Consider the following 23,270-nt stretch of genomic DNA (forward strand, 5'->3'; position numbering starts at 1 on the left):
AAAAACCACAAACAAACAAATAAATGAATGAATGAATGAATAAATAAATAAATAAATAAAATAAAATAAAATAAAATAAAAAGAAAGCTAAGAGTAACTATAATTTGCCTCTGGATGTACAACATTCAAAACTTTGCATAATCACTGAAGTTCTGATCAGTTACTAAGTGTTTCGATTCAGTGGAAGGTGTGGCTCTTCCTAGGAACTTTCCCTTACATGTCTATAACAAGAAACCCTAGGCTATAGTCAATCTTGAAGGTATATCCCTCTAAAATTTGTACTTTGATTTCATTCTGAATAAAATTATCATACTTCTTTCTTTTGCAAATCTGTGTGAGCTGTCCCCTGCTTTCAGTTCTTTGAATAAGAGGCCAAGAATCTGCAAACACTTGGCTCTGACCTACTTGAAAAACTGACTGAAAGTATAGTAGTAAGTAATTGCCCTAAACCTGCAGGCATCTTTGATTTAAAGAGCCAAATCTCAGAGGGAAACTATTTGAGAACGGGAGAAGAACTCATGAAGTAACCATGTTGTAGGGAAACAGATTGGTTCCCTAGGTATTGCAGCATTAACCATTCAACTACCTTGAGGTACCAGAGTAGAACTGATCAGAGGTAGGTGGAACCTTATCTTGAGCAGGACAACTAATTAGGCATACATCTTGCTATCCTGCTCTAATTCATTCTCTACTTGAGCCTAGGCTTATGTCAGTACCCCCAAAGATGAATTTGGGATTGTTGGACCTCTTTATCTGTTCCTCTTTCTAATGTACACTGATTAAGTATCTTTTCTCTGGTTTCATCATTACTTATTTCTTTAGTTGGTAATTTGGTATGGGTGGCAGAGTCTAGATTTCTGGGGCTGCCACAGCTGGCTATTGCCTTAAAACTCCAAATCTACTGGAGCAAAAGTTCCTGTCTTGGGGACCCTGCTAGACCCTCCCCTACGTTCTCCTTGTGTGGCTGATCATCTGTGCTTTTTATAAATACCATGTGTAATCAACCAGCAGACATGCACTGCAGTGACTGAGGTCACACCATCTTGTCCTGACCTTACCTTGACTCCATTTTGTGTCTGCTGAGGTGTACTTTCCACTGAAAACCCACTCCTTGAATGACTCTATCTATTTTGGCAGCACATTTCCATGTCCCTGACCATAACCCAGATGTATAACCAAATAACTGCTAAATATATAACCAAAACAACCATTGTGTTCTGTCAAAATGAATGTTACAAGGCTCCCTAACCTCCACCTAGCAATGATGCTACTGTGGTTTTTTTATGTGTATCAATGGTGCATTCCTGAACTTCTGGCTGAGAATTCTTTGTGACAGGAGCCCACTCTGGCTTAAATAAAGGACTCTCATTTGGCCTTAAGTCGTGATGGTCTGTAACTTTCTCACATGAACTGTAACAAAGCAAAGTGCATTCCTGAGTTTTGTGAGTCATGGTGACAAATTATTGAATCCTGAGGAATGTTGTAGGGTTGAGACCCAGAGACCACTCAGCACCACAAAGTCTGAAATGGAAAGTCTTTATTGAGCTAGAAGAGAAACAGTCCTCACAGAGCATCCTCAAATGCATTTTACTTTTAAAGCTTATAAAGGCAAAAAAAAAAGAAAAAAAGAAAAAAATCACAGAAAAACAAGAGTCTGGCTGGCAGTTGCAGGGGGAAGTAAGGCAAGCAAGCAGTTTAACAGAAGCCAAAAACATGCAGTTAGCTGGGGACTTTGATTCTGAATTTCTAGAACAGGATTGGTTACTTTCTAACGGGACTTTTCACTGCAGGGATAGGAGAGGAGGTTGGGGTCAGTTAAACCAAAGGTGGTTCCAGCTGAGACAACATGTAGGAACCTTTGCCTTGTCACAAGGAATAACTTGCAGGAATTTTGTACCTACTGGAGGCCAGGATGTGCGGCTGGCATAAGAAGTGGAGACAGTCTTGCAAGGCAGACTTAGCTGTGGGATGTGATGCTAACTCCAAGTAGAGAATGACAGAACCGAATTAAATGATAAGAAATTCAACTGGGGCTGACAAGATGGCTCAGTGAGCAAATGTCCTTGCTGTTAAATTCCTGGGATCCAGATTGTGGGAACAAAGAACCAACTCCCCCAAGCTGTTCTCTGACCTCCACAGGACATTACAGGCAGGAAAAAAAAAAAACAAACCCAATCTAGCTGGTATATGGAGAGTAAGATAATTGCTTCGTACAGAGAAACATACTATCAGATAGACTATGCTTTCTTTTTTTTTAAATATTTTTTTATTTATTATGTATACAATATACTGTCTGTGTGTATGCCTGCAGGCCAGAAGAGGGCACCAGACCTCATTACAGATGGTTGTGAGCCACCATGTGGTTGCCGGGAATTGAACTCAGGACCTTTGGAAGAGCAGGCAAGGCTCTTAACCACTGAGCCATCTCTCCAGCCCAAGGCTATGCTTTCTTAGAGCCCTTTTTTAATGAGTTAAACATTTCAAAACTTATGTTTGTTTACAGTATTAAAAATATCCCAAGTGGATAATCAAAATGATTGAGATATACAGTCAACTAGCCAAACAATTATCCAGAAACCTACTTATGCAGAGAAGTCCTGCCCTCCTCCCTGCCTGCCTTCCGTTTGTTTGAGACTACCTCATTACACAGCCCACGCCAGCCTGGAACTCCAGATTCTCCGGCCTCAGACTTCTGAGTGTTGGGATTATAGGTGAGTGCTACCGTATCCAGCTAGTACTTCTTTAGTATACTAAAAAGAAAAAAAGTTCAAATCCTAAACTGAAAAGTGATTTATACTAGAAAAAAAACCAAACTTAACCAAATATAAAAATCCACCATTTCATGTAATTACTCTGAGAAAATAGTTTGGATATAAAACATACTGCAGAGTCATCTTTTAATTTTTATTTTATGTGTATATATGTTTTTCCTGCATGCATGTCTGTGCACATGTGTACAGTATGTGGTACCCAAAGAGGTGGGGAAGGTATTGCATCCTATGGAACTGAAGCTACTGACTGGAAGCAGCCATGTGGGTGCCCGAACTGAACTTGGTTCCCCTACAAGAGCAGTAAGTACTCTTAACTGCTGAACCATCTCTCAAGGCAAAGCCTCCTTAAGAGTTTTGGTTTTGGTATTGGACAGTTTTATAAAGATTGCCTAGTTTATCTGATTTGTCTTTTTTTTTTTTTTTTTTTTTTGAGATAGGGAATCATGTAGTTCACCTGGCCTAAAATTCAGTATGTAGCTGAGAATGCCCTTGCTTGATCCCTTGATCTCTCTGTCTTCACCTCTCAAGTGTTGGGTTTACAAGTAAGAGCCACCCCACCCATCTTAATCTGAAGATTGTTTCTATTATAATACCGCATCAAAAAAGTGGTGGTAAAAGCCTTTCTTCCCAGCACCCAGGAGGCAGACGGCAAGAGGATCTCTGTGAGTTTGAGACCAACCAGGGCTAGGTAGTGAGAGCCCATCAACAAACAAACAAGCAATAAACAAATGATTAACTAGCCCACTGCCTTAACCACACTGGAGGTTGAGGCAAGAGGATTACTAGGAGTTCCAGGATAAACTAGGTATTCTACAAAGTGAATACCAAGTCAGCCAACAGCAACATACTAAGACCCAACCCTAAAAACCAAAACAATAGTTTTTGTTTTCTTTTTGTGACAGTTTCATTGTATTCCAGGCTGATCTCAAACTGACTGTGTAGCTCAGGCTTGCCTTAGACTCTTTTTGTTTGTTTTTGTTTTTGTTTTGTTTTGTTTTGGAGGCGGGGTTTCTCTGTGTAGCTTTGGAGCTCGTCCTGGATCTTGCTCTGTAGACTGGAATTACAGTTTTATGCCTGGCTCATATTCTCTATCTCTCTTTTTAAAAATTTAATTAACATACAAAATAATGTTTCATTTTTAACATTTTTATACATTATACCATTGTACCTTGCTCATATTCCCAAACTCTAACCTCTCCCCTCTTTGCTGGTGCCTTTATGTTCTCCTCTAAGATATTTTTTCTTCTTTGCTCCAAAACTGTATCAGGTGCTAAACATCAGTTGCCCGTGTACTCAGTGATCATAAACATACCTTCTGAAGTTATGCTATTTCTATGTTCTCTGGATGATTTCAGGTTTAGTGCCTTCAGTTTTCTGCATCTGCACAGGTGCTGGAGAGCCAAGTCGGAGATATCACAGCTCCTGAGATCTAGTCTTTGGACTTCAGGATGTAGCACCTGTAACAAATACATGATTTTGAAAAAAAAAATTCTTAAAAAGACTTTTGCAACTGTAAGTCATCTCTCTAGCCTCCAAATTAAGTTTTTTGTAAACATACATTCATTCCACAGTTAGTGATCTGGTGATCATAACAGGCAAGTGGCTGATGGAAAATACAGCCAAAAATATAGGATTTAATCTCTGTGTATAAGATAAAGCAGGAAAAACAAACAAACAAGTTAGCTTCTGGCTGGAACTGCAATACCCAGTGCTTAAAGTCTTCAATGCTGAAACAGAATGCTAGTGCAGAGAAAGGACCCCTGGAGAGCCACAGTACTGGACATCTGACATCTCCGACTCATTCAACTGGACCTATGCGGTTCTGTTCAGCAGGTATCGCTTCCAAAAAAAAAAGACCTGCTCCTCTGAAACATTTTCAGTCAAATGACCTGAAATTAGGCAGTGTGTACAAGGATAACCAATCCCTTTCGGATACATATCTCTCCTTTACTGTTTCTGAAAAACTAAACATTCCTCTAGCATTGCCAGCTCTTAGTTGAGTGAAAAATCAACATTTTGGAGGTCACATAGCTGAGCAATATGAGGTAGAAAACACCACACCACTAGCCTAGAGGAAGATAACACCTCTGCCCTGTGAGTTGTGTTAGCAGTCACCTAGACTACAGTGCAGGGACTGGACAAGTATTGCTGCTCACAAGTGTCTGATGGGTGAGTGGAACAGAAAGCAACACTTGCTATCTGTTTACATATTATGTCTGTCTCCTTTATTGCCTTCGTCTTTGTTACACAGTTCTGTATGTAGACAAGCTGAACAGCTGAGAAATGCAGAGTTAACTTGACCTAGAGTTGTCTAGTCTTTCCTCAGACCCACTTAGGGCTAAAGATGCCCACCTGCCACCATGACAGAGATCCCAGATCATAAAAGGAACAAAAAGAGGTGGCACCTGAGTTCTTGGAATGTCTTTGCCTATTCCCAGAAAATATATATACTCTCTCGTTATCCCCTGCAGGCGAGAAGTTGATTTGTGAGCAAAGCTCCCACTTCATTCTTTAGTCACTAAATAAATTCTTGCGTCCCAACATTTGTCGCTTATGTACTAGATATTACAGGTAAGGTATTTAGTTATAGGGTATTAGCCCTGGCTGACCTGGTTCTCTTATTGGTGTGTGTGTGTGTGTGTGTGTGTGTGTGTGTGTGTGTGTGTGTGTGTGTGTGTGTCTAATAGTATATTGTAAGGACATGGAAAAATTTAAGAAACTTTGCTTGATCAGGAGTTGGTTAAGACACTGGGTTCAAGAACTTTGCACATCAAGAGCTAGTAGAAAACAGGAACCTCTGCAAAAGTATAAACCACGAAATGTTCCTAGCAGCTAGCCACCTATTGACACCCAGCTTTGTGGTCTAGACAGAAGCAGATGGAACTGCTTGGTGGTGGGGGGCAGGGGCATGCACAGAAGCAGAAGTAGCTGCTTACAGGAGGAAGGGGGTATGCAGAAGGAGTCCATAAGTCCATACCCTTCGTTTAGCAAGACCAACCCTCTTGACCCAAAATAAAGCTGGCTTGCAGTTTTTGTCTATATATGTCAACCCCAAATGAGGAACGGGAGCTCTCCCCACTGCGCTGTGTCTTGAGTAGTGGCTTTGAGCTCCCAGCTAGCTGAACTATCTGCGGGCAGAATAAACCTTGCTTTTGCATTCTGGACTTGACTGGATTCTGGTGGTGGTCTCTCTGGGGGTCTCAGCTTGGGTACAACACGAATGTGTGTAGAGGTCAGAGGACAACTCTGGAGAGTCAGTTCTCTCCTTCCATTACGGGTTTTGGGGACTGAATCTAGGTCATCGGGCTTACCCGGCAAGTGTTTTCCTCTACTGAACCCCAGCTTCTTTTGTGATTTTCTGAAACATTCTCACGTAACTCAGGCTATCCTCAAAGTCACGATTTAGACTGGCCTTGAACTCCTGATCCTCTTCCCTCAGCCTCCCAAATATTGGGATTATAGGTAAACACCACCAAGCCTTTTTATTGTTGTTTTGAGACAGGATCTTTACATAGCCCTGACCAGGCAGGCCTCAAAATCACAGAGATCTGCCTGCTGCATGCTGGGATTAAATGTGTGAGTCACCATGTCTGGCCTAGCCATGCACATCATGCCTTTTTTTTGTAAATTTATTTATTATATATGGTATTCTGCCTACATGTATGCTTGTAGACCAGAAGAGGGCATCAGATCTCATTGTAGATGGTTGTGAGCCACCATGCGGTTGCTGGGAATTGAACTCAGGAACTCTGGAAGAACAGCCAGTGCTCTTAACCCCTGTGCCATCTCTCCAGCCCCTCACCATGCCTTTCTAAGATTTTTTTAAATATATGTGTGACTAAGGAGGCTTGGCACTGGATCCCTACGAACTAGAGTTACAGGCAGTTGTTAGGCTCCTGATGTGGATATTGGTTACTTAACTCTGGACCTCCAGAAAAGTCGCAAGCACTTTTAACTGCTGAGTCATTGCTCCATTTCCTTCTTCTTTTTTCTTTTTTTGGAGACATACTAACCTAGAACTCACTATATTGCCCAGGCTGATTGGAAACTCATAGCAAATCTCCTGTTCTGACTCCTGAATATTGGAATTACATACATAATCTACCATGCCCAACTGTCCTTCATTGTTTGGAGTAGTTAGTACATGTCGGTTGTTTTGGGGGAGCTACTGTTCAGTGTTCCCTTGAGGTCAATATATAATGGCCTAAATTCTAAGCAGGCAGATCTTCACGAGTTCAAGGCCATCCAGGACAGAGAGACCCTGTCTCAAAAGCAGCAACAATAAAATGGTTTTATTAATATATACTTTAGAGTAGGGAAGGGAGGAGAAGAAAAGCAAGGGGACAGTAGCAGAAGACAGTACACACCCAAGGGTGGGTACCGACTTCTCAACCACAGTCCTATTTTAACAGGACTAACAATCTCACTATATACTCCTTTTTTGTTCAAAAAATATGAAATTAAATCTGAACAATGAAGTAAAATTTTATAGCTACACATTCTTACCTCATTTATATTGGAATCTGTTATCCGGCCCCGTGTGCTCATTATTTTAATCAGTCTATCTTTGATGTTGGGAGGCAAATATTTGATATCTGAGATATACCTGGAAATGTTGATTATTAGGCTCCGAAGACATCTGAAATACAAAACACAATATAGTAAATTACACTGCATCTGTACTGGTAACCAACACTTATCAGTACTGCTTGTCTGCAGTTAGTCCTTTCACAAAACAGTATTTTTATTAACATTTACAAATTTAGCTTGACAAGATTCATAATCACTGCCTATGTAAAATTATATAAGACATTTTCCTTCAGCACTTTACCTCTGCATACCCGTTGTCAATATGCATTTTAAAATTTTGCTTTGAAACAGAGTGTCATTTAGCCTAGGCTTGCCTCCAGCTCACTTTTCTGTAGCATAGGATGGCCTGGGACTCCCAGTCTGCCTACCTTACATCTAGAATTCTAGGGTAACAGGCCACCATCCTTGACTTTATCAAAATACATTTTAAGGCCGGCATGTTAGTGTACATCTGTAATACTAGCACCTAGGAAGTGGTAGGAGATCAAGAATTCACAGCTATCCTCAATTAGTTGAAGACTAACCTGAGCTAAATCAGACTCTGGCTCAAAAAACCAAAACCAGGACTGGAAAAACAGTTCATCAATTAAGAGCATTGGCTGCTTTTCCAGAAGACCTGGGTTTGATTCCCAGAATGCATATGACAGCTTATTTGTAATTACAGTTCCAGGGGATCTTATGCCCTCTTCTGGCAACCACAAACACCAGCTATGCATGTGGTGCACCGACATACATACATACAGACCACCCTACCCATATACATAAAATAAAAACAATTTCCAAAAACTGTATGTGGGCAATAAGGACTAGAGGAAAAACTATAACCACAGAGATTCTATGGATAGTACAGATCAGTTACCTGTATATGCAATTATGGGAAGAGGTAACGACTAAGACCCTAAAGCAGCTGAGGACAACTTAATCAAGATTTCATTTTGGCACATTATTTCAGGATAAATGCACGTGATAAATGCAGATTGCAGGAAGGGCTCTCTGACCTATCCTATCCTACACTAGCAAACCACAGAAATCCCTTTGAGCAGGAAGCCTTCCCTGAACCATATCCAGAAATGACTGTATAACCCCAGAGCCTCGGCAGTGGCAGTGTAGTTGCCGAGGGCCATACAAACTTTACGTGTCCTCCCCCCACTGCCCCCGCCTTAAAGCTCCCACTCCCTAGGTCAAACCCTTCTGTTACTGCTGTTTTTCAGAAATGAGTATTCTACTTTGGCTATTTCTCTGAAAGAATAAAGACTCTTTAGGATGGGTAGAGGAGGACTTCTTCAGCCTCTTTTAAAACAATGAGACCAACATGTCTTATAGCCTCAAATTCTAGCTATCTAATACATTCATACCTGTGTCAAGAAACCACAAATTCTGTTTACAAATACCACTATATATACAGAATTCTAATTCATGAATGACAATGATCATATACTTGTTATCATTTTTTTAGTTAAAATTTTTTTTCCTTTCCTCTTTTGGTTATTTCCATCTTCCCCTTTCTGACATTATCTGACCTCCATTAGTATCTTATGTTAATTTAGGACATAGTCTTTCTTCCTCTGTGCTTGTATACACAACCCACACAAACTTACAAAAGGGTGTTGTGAAGGGAGGTATAATAGTTACCTAGAACAGCATCCCAGTATAATCTCTTCTCAATATCTTCTTTTTCATTCAACAATCTCTTGTGAAAACCCTTCAAGACATTTCAGTACTCACAGTGGATATCTTATTTGGTTAACTTGCCTTTTGAAAAGCATCCATATCACTCTGGGGTATGGTAACAATACTGTCAGATTTCTTTAAGATCTGTAACTATATCGTTATTGGAAGTACTGGAGGGGTTCTTTTCCTCCGCATCCCTCTGGCAATGAATATTTTTCCATGTATGACCATTTTCCCTACTATTGTATGTCAAAACTTTCCCTGGAAAGATGCAACACAACTTACCCCAAATAGGGAGCTCATGAAAAACCAAAGTATAGATGATACCAAAGCCCAACTTGGTGAACTGATGTGGGCTTCCCCTCTGTATGCTGTGAATATGTTTTATTATGATTGGTTAATAAAGAAGCTGCTTTGGGTCTATGGCAGCACAGAATAGAGAAAATTGGGAATTCCAAGCAGAGATAGAGGAGAAAAGAAGTCAGAATCAGAGAGATGCCATGTAGCTACAAAGGAGACAGATGCCCCCCACTCCAACCTTACCCGTAAACCATGAGACTCTTGGTAGGTAATAATAGGAATGGATTAATTTAAGATGTAAGAGTTAGTTAATAAGAAGCCTAAGCTATTGGCCAAGCAGCATTGTAATTAATATAGTTTCTATGTGGTTATTTTGGGTCGTCTGGGCAGCTGGGAATGAACAAACAGTCTTCTACTACAGTGAACCATGAGTTTTATTGGGGTTACAGGAATGTGGGTAAGGGGTTACTTACAGGAGCTGAAATGACTCAGAGACAGCTGCATCACAAAGCCTACCCCAACATGGGTAAGAGTTCACAAAAGTTGAGAACCTGAAGCACAGTACAGAGTCTACAAGCAGCTCGATTGGTTAGAGTGTCCTTTCCAGATGACACAGTTGTTCTGACCCTCTTCCAGGCAGCTAGTCTCTACTTTTTTTCAGGCCGCTGGTCTGGCTCAAATTCTGTGTAGCCTGCCTGGCTTGACCAAGAGTGACTCAGCTTTCTTTGTTGCTTACTCTTGGAGTGAGGGGGGTACAGCAAATCCGGTGGGTTTCAGGGACTTCCTGGTTACCCTGTGTTTTAAGAGCTTCCCTGGAAGATGGTATGTTTCAGTTTCAAGGAAACTACTACAAATCTCCTACTCCCCAACACTACCAGAAAAACAATGAATACCCTTCTCTTTTATTGTGTACTGTCTTTCCCCAGTCCCTACTTTATTTTTCATTTTGGGTTTTGATACAGGGTTTCACTGTGTACTCTAGGTCAGCTGTACTCAGGGCAATCTTCTTGCTTCAGTATTTCCAGTGCTGGAATTATAGTCAAGAACAACCACATTTGGTTGAACTTCCTTTTTTATTGTTGTTTTATAAAAGTTCAGTCTGGCATCGTATTTGCAAATGACCTGGCTCAGCTTCCCAAGGACTGGACATGTGTCACCACACCCAGGTTAACTCAGATGAGCCCATTTACTCACTGGCTCACTGTATCATTTATGGGTGAGACGTGTGTGTGTGTGTATGCATTATATATATATGATATATACATATATATATATATAATATATATTCATATAGTATATATGAATGCCGGGCATTCATAACTAAGAATAAGTCTCCATGTGTGATTTATTTGGGAGCTGGGTGGTGGGCCCCCCCAAAAGCCAGAAGAGTAAAACATCGCACAAACAGATACAGTTTTATTTTTCTATATGCTTTCCCAGAACCAGCTGCCAAAAGGACTGTCTCTTTTCCAGTGTGTATTTTTGACCCTGTTGTAGTCACTTCTATTTCTATGAAGAGATACCATGACCACGGAAACTCTACTTAAAGAACGCATTTACTAGGGCTTGCTTACAGTTTCAGAGGCTTAATCCATTATCATTGTGGCATGCAGGCAATTGCTGAAGCAGTAGCTAGGAGCTACATCCTGATCATAGGAAGAGAGAGGAAGAGTGTCAACTGGGTCTGGCTTGGGCTTTTGAAACCTCAAAGTCCACCCCTCAGTGACACACTTCCTCCCACAAGGTCATACCTTCTAATCCTTCTATCAAATACTCAAATTTATGAGCCTATGGGGACCATTCTTATTCACTTCCAGCTTCCATAGGCTTGTAGCCATAGCATAATGTAAAAATGCATTCAGTCCAACTCCACAAGTCCCTATAGTTTGTCAGTCTCTACACCTTTTAAAAAACCAAAGTTGGGCTGGAAAGATGGCTCAGAGGTTAAGAGCACTGACTGCTCTTCCAGAAGTCCTGAGTTCAATTCCCAGCAACCACATGGTGGCTCACAGCCATCTATAATGAGATCTGGTGCCCTCTTCTGGCATGCATGCATTACATGGAAGGAATGTTGTATACATAATGAATAAATAAATAAAACAAATCTTTAAAAAAACCCCAAAGTTCAAAGTCTCTTCTGAGACTCATGGCAATCTCTTAAGTGTAACCCCCTGTAAAATCAAAGTCAAAAGGCAGATAACAAACATCCATCATACATTACCATTCCAAAAGGGAAGAAAGAGAGCATAGTGAGGAAATACTGGACCAACTTGAGACCAAAAACCAGCAGGGCAAACTCCAAATTCAGCTTTGTTGACTGCAACATATTTCTATGTCTTGGGCTGGTTCCACACTTGGTACACGCTTTTCTTGGCAGGTATTCCACAGACTTGTCATTTGTCCAATAATGTATTGGTGTCTCCAAAAACAATCCAGGCTTCATCTTCACAGTTTCATACAATGACCTCTCTGGGCCTCCATGCAGGGACACCCCCGTCCTTAGTGGCTTGGCCACAGAGGGAGATTCCATTATCCCTTTCTTATATCCTTGACTCTGAAGCCGGAAGCACGTGACTGAAGTTGCCGAGTTCTGCTTGCTGGGGATAGAACATGGCTACTTCAATGACTTGCATGGGCTTTCTGTTGAGGATGCCTTCCTTCACTGTTTAAGCTCCCTTCTCAAAAGTCGAAAGCTTAGCTGAGTGGGGTCTTGCTGACATCAGCACTCTCTTTATTTAGTGCCAGGCTTTTCCTTAAACTTTTTATCTCCTTGAGGACCATGACATTTCCTGGTGCTCCTTTTCTCTTCAAACTTGGTATTTTCTCTTCATACTTGGTACGCTTGGTATTTCTCTTTGTCCAGCTTGTTCCTTTTTCATTATAGAAGTGCTATAATAACCACATGACATATCAATGCTACTAGACTGTCTTGAAATCTCTTTTGCTAAAGCTCAACTTAGCCTCAGGCAGATTTTTTGGACAAGGGCAGAAAGCAGCAACATTCTTTGCCAAATATTCTAAGAATGGTCTCCAGACCACTTACTAATATCCCTCCCCACTGAAACTTCTTGCTGGGCACCCCAGAGTTCACACTGCCCGCAAACAGCATTGTCTTCAATGTTCCCACTAGGACTAAGCCCAGTAACTCCCACTAATGTGTCTAACTGCCTTTCTAGTAAGTCTCAAAATCTTCCATATTTTTCCAACAAACAGAATGACCAGGACTGTCAAATAAGACCTCATTCTCTGCCACCAAAATTTGTATTAGTTAGTGTCTTTGTTATGGTTTCTATTGCTGTGACAAAACATCATGACCAAAAAACAAGTTGGGGAGGAAAGAGTTTATTTAGCTTACACTTCAGCATTGTTGCTCATCACCGAGGGAAGTCAGGACAGGATTTCAAACAGGGCAGGATCCTGGAGACAGGAGCTGATGCAGAGGCCACGGAGGGGTGCTGCTTACTGGCTTGCTTCCCATGGCTTGCTCAACCCACCGTCTTATAGAACACCCAGGACCAGCAGCCCAAGGAAGGCACCACCTACCATGGGTTGGGCCCATTGATCACTAAATGAGAAAATGCTTTACAGGGGGTATTTCCTTAGCTGAAGCTCCTTCTTTGGAAGACTCTAGCTTGTGTCAAGTTGAGAAACAAAACCTACCCAGTACAGTCAGGGTTCTCTAAAGGAACAGAAATTATAGTATATACATGAAATTTATTAAAATGACTACAGGGTGTCAGTTAGATTAACAATGGTTGTCTATCAATAGAATCCAAGAATCAGTAGTTGTTCAGTCCATGAGGTGGATGTCTTAGCTGATCTTTGGTATACGCTGGAATCCTGAAGAAGCTCTAATGCCAGTGAAGGAATAAACTTGCTAGCAAGAGCAAGCAACAGGCAAAGAGGGGCCCAGCTTCCTTCTTACACACCCTTCATGTAAGTTATAAAAAGGTATGGCCAGACTAAAGGTGGATCCTCCTACCTCAGAAGATCTGGATTAAAGGTCTATCTCCACCTCAAAGATCTGAATTAGAAGTGGGTCTAAAACTTTAAGCCAATTCTAAGCCATTTCTGACAATTCTGAGCTCTCTCAGTCTCAGCGGGAATGCTTCCCCCCTGGGAACCAAGGACCTAACAGCTACACATGCACGTACTGAAATGCTGGGAACTTTCCATTTCCCTGAGTCTTTGTGAATGTTCTCCAGAAACTGGGGCAAGATAACCTTTAAGATGTTGACTCAGTTCCTGAACAATTATCCACACACATATGTTTTGACTCAGCCCCTGGGAAACGGGGTCAAAGTGACCTCTTACCTTACCTGATCTGGCAACCACTCTCCAGCCAATTATTGGTAATAGCCCTTTTAAATAAGCCAATCATAATAGTTAAAGAACAACCCCCAGACACCCCCCTTCCTTTTGTGGTTTTTCCCTTTAAAAATAGGCTGTACCAGCCATTCGGAGTCTTTCTAGCCTCCCGAATGCTGGGGGACCCTGTCATGATAGAATTAATAAAATCCTCATGCTTTTACATCAGCTGTGGTGTGAGAGATGGTCTCTGGGGGCGACTCCTCCTCGGTGTTTGGACTCTAGAGTCCAACAGGCCTTCCCACTTCAAATGATCTAATTAAGAAAAAAATCTGTCACAGGTGTGCCCATCTATTTGGTTCTAATTTATTCCACATGTAGTCAAGTTGAAAATTAAGAACAGCCATCAAAGACACCTTTGCCAAAAATTAAGGGTCTGTGTATGTCGGCCAGATAACAACCTTGAATATCCCTCCTCAGGAGCCATCCACCTTGTTTGTGAGACAGGGTTTCCAATTAGTCTGTTGTCTCCCAGTGCATTTAAGTTGGCTGTCCAGGAAGCCCCGGGTCCTGTTTTGGCCTTCACAAGTGCTAGGATTAGAAGCCAGCAAGGCTGAACCTGGCTTTTGTTGTTGTGGTAGTAGTAGTTGTAATAGTAATATATTTTGTACTCTTTTTGCTCTTGGGGGAGCCCACCACCCAGCTCCCAAATCAATCGCAAACAGAATTTTATTCTTAGTTAGAAACATCTGGCTTTAGCTTGGCTTGTTACTTGCCAGCTTTTACTTAAATTGGTCAGTTTACCTTTTGTCTCTCGGCTTTTTACTGTTCTTTGACTTCTGGTAAACCTTACTCTTACTCCATGAATTGCTGGCTGGCAGGCCCCTAATGTCCTCCTCCTTCTCCGGCTACTTCTTTGAACCTCCCTTCTCCTAGATTCTGTTCCTATATATTCTGTCTGCCTGCCAGCCCCACCTGTCCTTTCTCCTGTGTCACTACTGGCTGTTCAGATCTTTATTAAACCATCGAGTGTTTAATAGGCAAAGGATCACAGCTTCACAATGCTAAACAAATGCAACATACACAAAAATAACACCTTATGTTTGCATGGCACTGAGCTATCTCCCTTGCCTTCAACATTGGTTTCTCCTCAAGACTGCTTTGGCCATTTGGGCGTTTTTTTATGCTTCTATATGAAATTTAGGATTTTTTTTTTCGGTTTTTCAAAACAGGGTTTCTCTGTAGCTTTGGAGCCTGTCCTGGAACTAGCTCTGTAGACCACACTGGTCTCGAACTCACAGAGATCCACCTGCCTCTGCCTCCCAAGTGCTGGGATTAAAGGCGTGTGCCACCACCGCCCAGCCAAAATTTAGGATTTTTTAAAATGTTTTTTTGAGACAGGATTTCTCTGTAGCTTTGAAGTCTGTCCTGGAACTCGCTCTGTAGACCAGGCTGGCCTTAAAGTCAGAGATCCACCTGTCTCTGCCAAGTGCTGCAATTAAAGGCATGTGTCACCTCTGCTTAGTTGGATTTTTTTTTTCTATGAAGAACGTCTATTTTAGGGTTTCTATTGCTGTGAAGAGACAGCTGTTATAAAGGAGAACATATAACTGAGGCTGCTTTACAGGTTTAGGGGCTTAGTCCATTGTCGTCACAGCAGGAAGCATGGTGGCTGCAGGCGGACGTGGTGCTAGAGATGACCTAGAGTTCTACATTAGGAACAGCAGTCAGCAGGAACAGAGGGCAACACTGGGCCTGACTTGAGCACTTGAAATCCTCAAACCCACTCACTGGCACACTTGCTCCAGCAATGCCACACCTCCTGACAGTGCCACTCCCCATAGGCGTCATTTCCATTCAAACCACCACAATGTCTCTGGAATTTTTAAGACTGCATTAAATTTGTAAATTGCTTTTTATTTTTATAGTATAGCCGCTTTCCCATTAATTCTGTCAATCCATGGGTAAGAGGAGTCTTTGTTTTAAAGTTTTTGAGGCTATCGTGAATGGGACTGTTCCCATTGTCTTTTTCACCACAGGTGCTACTGGTACATAGAAAGCTACTTTTGTTTACCTTGTTTTTAAAGATAGCTTCCCACTATATAGTCAGACCAGGTCTGGAACTCACTGTGTAGACCAGGGTATCCTCAAACCTACATAGATCTGCCTGGTTCTGCCTCATGAGTGCTGAGATTAAAGATCTGTGCTATATGCCTAACTAGTTATTGGCTTTTATGCGTTGATTTTGGATTCTGTTACTCTGTTGAAAGTGTTTATAAGCGTGAACGTTTTCTGATGGAGTCCTTTAGGCCTGTTAAGTAAAGGTTTTACCATCAGCCAATAATAATAATGAGGATGCTGTGACTTCTTCCTTTCATTTCTTCCCCCATGTCACATAGCTCTGGCTAAGACTGCTAGCATGATGCTGAATAACAAGAGGCACCTTTGTCTTTTTTTAATTTTAAAAATATTTTTGGTCTTTGAGATGGGTCTTTCTATGTAGCCCTAGCTACCCTGGAACTAAGTAGCTCAAGCTGGCCTCTGATTCATAGTATCTTCCTGTTGGCCTCCAGAGAGCTGTGATTACAGGCATGGCCGTCCATGCTCATCCTGCTTTACTTCCTTATCCATGGATCTCAGTTCTCTGGACACAGATCCTTTTAAGCATCAAGCAATTCTGAGTGTCATTTTATTGTGGAACAATCTTTTTATATACTGTTAAGATGCATTGTTCTCATTGATTTAATAAAGAGCTAAATGGCCAATAGCTAGGCAGAAAGAGGTTAGGTAAAAATATGAGTTGATTTGCGTTGTAAGAGCTCGTTAGAAACAAGCCTAAGCTACTGGTTGAATTTCCCTAATTAACCATAAGTCTCCTTGTCATGATCTGAAGCTGGCAAGAGGGACAGAAAAATCCACCTACATCACTTCTAACAGAAAGGGCCAGTCATTCTGTTAAGTGTAAGCAAACAACTTGGCAAAAATATGTTTCCTGCTGCCCAGTGTAGTGAAACCACATCTTGTTTTTTAAGTGTATTTCTCTAAGAATAAACCCCAATATGTACAGATATTTACCTGGGCTCTGTGTCACCCCATGAGTTCTAGGAACAAGCTAACACTTGTGCTGCTTGGAGTGCTAGGAAGAATACGCTTTTTCTTCTTTAATCTAGGAAGTGTAGCTTCTGCCAACCTCTATGAAAGAAAGTAAAAATCTAACCTATTATATGTAAGTGACATAAGTTAAATCCCAGATCTGACAGTTTGATAATGAATGTTGACAGAAACATGGAAGAGGAACTGTAACAGGTCTCCAGGCCTTAGCACAACTGATGTGATGTTAGAAGCACCATTCAGGCCTTGAAACCCAACAGCAACCTGCAACACCTTTCAAAACAGGAACAAAGACCTAACCTGCCAAAAGAGGAACAAAGACTAAATCAATAGTTAAAGACACCCTCCTTAGGTATCAGAACCATGGAAACTGGAGCTGACAATTAGATATACATGCATATAACAGAAAAGACTAGAAATTCATTACTCATCAAGTATGCACCATCTAGATAGCTGCCATTTCTGCCAGGATTCATCTTCATATCAAAAAGGGCAATACATCCACCATTATAACCTGGGCACAGACAAAAAACTGAATGTGTCTTATGCTGAAGCCACCACTGCTTGCCAGTCTTGTGCCTCAAAAATCACCGTGGGGTAGGGATGTGGCTCAGCAGCAGAACACTAGCAAGTGAAAGTTTCTATGTTTGATCTTCAGTACCACAAATCAAAAAACTCAGCTGTCCTTGGGTCTTTTCTTCCCTTTATACCTGACCCTTTACCTATCATCTATATTGATTTAAATCCAGTCCAGTCTCAACCCCCATCTCTCTTTCAGATTCAAAATTATATTCCATCTGTCTCCTTGATACTTCTACTTGCTGTTGTAATATATTTTCCCCTAAAGATATTTCCTCTTTTATGAGTCTCATTAGCTCAAATTTTTAAGGTGACTTCTGATTCTTCTCTTTCCTTGGTGCCTCTATTCAAACAGATGCCAGGTCTAAGGGTTCTCTTAGGTAGTGCTACTCCAGGTGCTGGTCAGGGAGGAGCTAAGGAGCAGAAGGCAGGATGTAAACCAAACCCTGTTTCTTTCATGGACAGTCTCATCTGCTGGACTTCTGTGCTTTTTGGCAGAGCTGAATGCTACTCTGACATAGATCCTTACTTTGTTATAAATCAGAAACAACTGGCTCTACCAACTGTTACTTTCAGGCTGTAGTTCCTTCCCAAAGGGGTACAAACTCTAGATCTAATGACAAAAACGACCTTTACAAAAGGAACGATATCTAGTTAAGACAATGCAAATCTTGCCTAGGTTTCAATGTTTTCTTCTGAATGTGCTCATCCTTTTATTTCCAGTATTTTTCGACTGTTACTTTATTTCATTTTCACTAACTCGTGTTTTAAATGCTGTCCCACACAGTCAAGTGTGGTAATGCATATTTGCAATCCCAACACTCTGTGGGAACAGGCAGGAAGGATCTGAAGTTCAGGGTCATCCTCTGACTCAGCATGAGTCTGAGGCCAGCCTGAGCTACATGAGACCCTGTCCTCAAAACCAAAAAACAACACAAGCTGGTGGTGGTAACAGAAACCTGTAATCTCAGCACTTGGGAGGTTGGGACAGAAGGTTCAAGAGTTCAAAGTCAGTCTGATGTGAGGCTGAGGCCAGCCTGGGCTACATGTGATCCTGTCTCAAAACAAACGAGGTTGGGGATGTAACTGAGTTGGTATAGGCTTATCTAGTGCCCAGGAGGCCTAAGCAAACAGGGTACAGTAGTGTATCCCTGTAATCTCAACATTCAGAAAACAGAAACAGAAGGATCAGAAATTTAAGGTTATCCTCGGCTACACAGTGTGTTTGAGGCCAGCATGGGCTACATGAGACTGTCTCATGGGGAGAAACAGCAACAAAGAAATTCAGAAGAAAATGCTGGAACCTAGGCAAGAAATATCATTTGCTCATGTATTTTTTTTCTTATAGTTTTTTTTTTCCTGTGGTGGCATTTCAATTGTATTTTAATAAAGCTTTTTCTATTTTTAAAAATAGAAACAATAACTAACACTGAAGCCAGCCTCTAACGTACTAGATAACTGAGGAGGGTCTTGAACTTTTCTTTCATCTCCAAGTCGTCTTTGCCACCATGCCCAGTGTCTTTTTACGGGCTTTACATAAATTAAGCTGTTTCTCACAAAGACTCCCTAAAATAGGTACTATAACACGAATTTTCAAAATTTTATTTATTTGTTTTAGGGGAACAGTGTCTCACAACATAACCCCACTAGCCTGGAATTCGTGGCAACCCTCTTGTTTCCAGAGGGCTGGAACTGCCATGCCCAACTGTTACCCGCATTTTAGGAAGCGCTCCAGCCCTGGGAGCGTTGGGTTACTGTCCATGGTCCCAAAGATGGCGAATCGCCCGCATTTCCTGAGGTCTGTCCAGCCCGGCTAGTACTCTCTTTTGTTCTGCCTGGGTACTCAGCGCCCATCGGGTGGAGCCGCCCGCTCGCTCCGCGGTGCACCACGGTCCTCAGCGACCAGGCGCCATCCCGGCCCGTGACTACAGTAGTGAGGGGAGGAAGGGGCTGGGAGCTGGCGCGGACGGACAGACGGACGGACGGAGGGGCCGGGGCGGACTCACAGTTCCAGCAGTTGACTGACGAGTTGCGACGAAGGCATCGCGGCCGCCCTCGGGAGCAGGGACCGCCGCGGGACTTCACAGCCAACTTCCTGCCGTGCAGGACGCGGAAGCCCAGATGACGTCACACAGAGTCGGGTCTGGGGGTTGGAGAGGAGGAAAGCCCAGGGCGCTCTGGGGGCGGAGCTTCTGAGAGCGCGCGAAACGTCTCCTGGGATTTGTAGTTCTTCCTGCCCACACTTGCCGACTACCGCTCCTCCTGCGGACTGCACTCCGAAAGCCTGTCCAGGCAAAGGTTGCTGGCAGGTCACTGCTTTCGCTAGTAGGTTGCGGAGCTCCGTGATACACACCGAGACTCCAGTCAGATATGGATGCCGCCGACGTCAAACGCACGTTTTACAGGATGCTGTGGCCGTCTCCACTGAGTACACACAAAGCAAGCGCTGAGCCATGCACTTTTGTGTGATTTCAGGAATGAGCCATATTCATTATAATCTCTCTAAATTGAAATTGTTTAGCCTATTTTTTAGATGAGGACACTCCATACCAACACATAAACTCAGAATGTCATTGTGCAGGAGACCATCTCTTCAAAACAGGTTGTGAAGGGGGCCTGGCTCCCCTAGGTAGGTTTCTTTTCTTACAGTTCTGCTGTAGAATATTTGCGGCTTTTAAATGCTATTTTTCATTCTTTTGAAAGACCCTCGACGAGGACCTTTTTTCGGGAGGAGACCTCCCCAATGCCAAGGAACAGGCCAAGACCGCATGAATGCAAATCGCAAGAGGTTTATTGAGTAGACATAGGTACCTGGGGGCGGCAAGATCTCTCGGAGGACTTGCGCACCTGTCAACTGGAGGGCGAGCTTTTTATAGGGAAGAGCAAAAAGCAAGTTTACAGAAGCAAAAGCGTGGTTATCTGAATGAGGGGGGGGGCATGAATGGTTTTCCTCTCTCAGATGGATGTCTGGCAACAGTCATCCTGTTCCTATCTTATAGATATCCTGTTTTGCAGTCAACCTGCTTTGTTGATGTCCTATCTTATTGATATCCTGCCTTGCAGTCTTCCTATCTCATAGACATCCTGCTCTCTCAAGCACATGGGATGTTCTTACGAGAGCAGGCTGGCTGCTGATCCGGAGAATTTTTTTTTCTTTTTAAAGCAAACAGGACGTTCCCCCGGGGGCATGCTAGCTGCGGGTTTTGAGGAGGGGGTCTGTAGGGTCTTTCACTTTCTTACAGAGTAATTTATTGGTCCTATGTCAGAGCTTCCTTTGTAACACCTTGAATATTGCAACCATTACAGCCATCTCTTCAGAATGCTGCTCAGTATTATATTCCTCATAACCCTAGCTAACCAACACGTTTATTAAATACTGAATGAGGGGACAGGATTGGGTTGGGTGCTGAGAGTTCAGTGGTGCACACTTCCCTTAGACAAGGAAATGTTGGGTCCAGGGAAATCACACACAGATGGGGACAGACCACCAAAGTCTAATAAACTAGAAGCAAGCTTTATTCCAAAAACCAGATTCCAGGAAAACCAGAAACAAACTTAAAAATAAAAAAACACCACAGGGCACAGAAGCTTATCAACTAGCTGAGACCACAGCCAGAGATGGTGTTTGTTAGGCTGTGGCAAAAATATGGATTCTGAACCCATCTTTTTATGGTAGGGGCACCAAGCATTAGGTCTGAACAAAGGAATTTTTACAATCTTGTCTCTTGCCCCTTGCCCTGACCGACGGGTCAGTCAACGGAGACCTAAGGGGAGGAGTGAGAGATGAAAGGGACAAGAGATACAAGGAATGGAGACAAGACAGGATTCTGATCAAGTCTCATTTATTAGGGGAAGTAAATGGGGTAGATATAGGGTAATGGGAAGAAGGGAGTGGGTTCTAACATCAATGGGTAACTAGGCAGCTATCATGAAATATGTTCCAGAGGAGATTACAGCGAAAGTCACTAATCACAAGGAAACATGTTTTTAGCAATTAGTCAGAAAAAGGGATTGCTAGTAATATCAGAAGGTTAATAAATCAGAATAATTGGTTCCTAGGCTGGGAACTTAGAAGACAGCAAAAAGCTTCTAACACAATCTCAAGGTAAAACTCAGATACAGATTGCCTTACTTTACAGTCTTCATTTTTCAGTTAAACTAATGTTTGTGCTTAACCTATTGCCTTCCTTGGTACTTTCAGATAGTGTTTACTGAAGCCCTGTGCCTTCCCTTTGATGCTGCCAGCTTCACATAGCAGGGATAATGTGCAACCCAGAGGCCATATATCTAGTTCCTAAAAGTTGATTCAGCTCATATCTGAGGCTAGCTTTCAGTTTGCAGAGAGATGCTTTGGCCTTGTTAACAGAGCTATGGGTTGTAAAGCGGAGTAACCACTGTTAATAGTTAACCCTTAAGCGACTGAGAAAGCTGCTGACAGTCTGTTCTCGTTCTCCTAGTCTTACAACTTTATATAGTCTTCATTTTTACATTCCTGTTTTTGGAGTCTACATTTTCATATTCTTATTCTCGGAGTCTTCAAAAAGGACAATTAGAACTAGTCCCCAGGGGGAAGCACCAATCCTGTGTATGCAAGTATAGAGTTCAGAGACAAGAAAGTGCACTATAGCCGTTGCTTCATTATTTTCTGCTATTTCTTGGCAAAAACGACAACAAGTGAACTAGAGTCAAAGCAAAGCGCACATAAAATCATTGAATGTCTTAAGCTACGGGTTGCTCTTCTAAAGGAGAAAGCATTTTGCAGAAGAGATGTTGGGTTGAAACTACTACAATGAGCTGGGCAGTGGTGATGCACACCTTTAATCCCAGCACTTGGGAAGCAGAGGCAAGTGGATGGAGGCCAGCCTGGTCTACAAAGTGAGTTCCAGAACAGATGGGCTGTACAGAAGAATCCTCTCTCAAAAAATCAAAGAGCGAGCCAGGGAGAAAGAGCGAGAGTGAAACATGATTAATAAAAGTTCAGACTGATATTGGCGCCCAACCTGAAGATCCAAAAAGCAAAGCAGCCAACCACTGGCTCTTACCTTTGACCTCAGTTCAAAATAGCAATCCTGCCTCCAAGAATCTCAGGATGAGACTGTGTCTGAGCTGTTTCCTCCCATTTTATAATCCTCTCTATAACTGAGATTAAAGGCATGCATGGTGGGGCTGGAGAGATGGCTCAGCGGTTAAGAGCATTGCCTGCTCTTCCAAAGGTCCTGAGTTCAATTCCCAGCCAACCACAAGGTGACTCACAACCATCTGTAATGAAGTCTGGTACCCTCTTCTGGCCTGCAGGCATACACACAGACAGTATATAACGTAATTAAATAAATTTTTTTTTTTTGGTTTTTCGAGACAGGGTTTCTCTGTGGCTTTGGAGCCTGTCCTGGCACTAGCTCTGTAGACCAGGCTCGTTCAATTCCCAGCCAACCACAAGGTGACTCACAACCATCTGTAATGAAGTCTGGTACCCTCTTCTGGCATGCAGGCATACACACAGACAGTATATAACGTAATTAAATAAATAAATATTTTTAAAAAAATATAACAGAAAACTTCAATTTTAGGAAAAAAGGAGAACAATGAAAGAAATTAGATTGTCATCAGTGGTCCATTCCAGGATACCGAGTTACTACAAATGGTTCACTTATATTTTTGAAAAAGAGTTAGTGTTCACAAGTGTAGACAGAGAAATAAAAATAAATTATCCTACCAGTATCTGCAGAAAAATGAAAATCCATTTTATGTCAGATAATACCTACACACAACAGCTAAGGATGAAGGCAACAATCACAGGATGCGACATCAAACCTTGTATCAACTCTTTCAGGACAAGCAGGCTTCATCTATTGCCTTAGATGTAAATAAACAATAGCTAAGAAACTTTGTTCAACTGTATGCTAAAAACTTCATGCATTGCCGGGCGGTGGTAGGGCACGC

At 42.1% G+C, this 23,270-nt stretch overlaps 1 protein-coding gene across 1 annotated transcript in view; it reads right to left on the bottom strand.

Moving 5' to 3' along the window:
- Positions 1-19,440, bottom strand: part of Amn1 (antagonist of mitotic exit network 1 homolog) — a 29,675-nt gene extending 10,235 nt beyond the window's left edge. Inside the window, exons 1-3 of the mRNA XM_005364630.3 lie at positions 19,337-19,440; positions 7,278-7,410; positions 4,084-4,228 (exon numbers count right to left, since the gene is read on the bottom strand). Coding sequence (XP_005364687.1) covers positions 4,084-4,228; positions 7,278-7,410; positions 19,337-19,374 — 316 coding nt within the window. The 5' untranslated portion in view covers positions 19,375-19,440. The remainder of the gene's footprint in view (positions 1-4,083; positions 4,229-7,277; positions 7,411-19,336) is intronic.
- Positions 19,441-23,270: the final 3,830 nt, after the last annotated feature.

This window comes from Microtus ochrogaster (genome assembly GCF_000317375.1).
Source record: "Microtus ochrogaster isolate Prairie Vole_2 chromosome 14 unlocalized genomic scaffold, MicOch1.0 chr14_random_2, whole genome shotgun sequence".
Lineage (NCBI taxonomy): Eukaryota > Metazoa > Chordata > Mammalia > Rodentia > Cricetidae > Microtus > Microtus ochrogaster.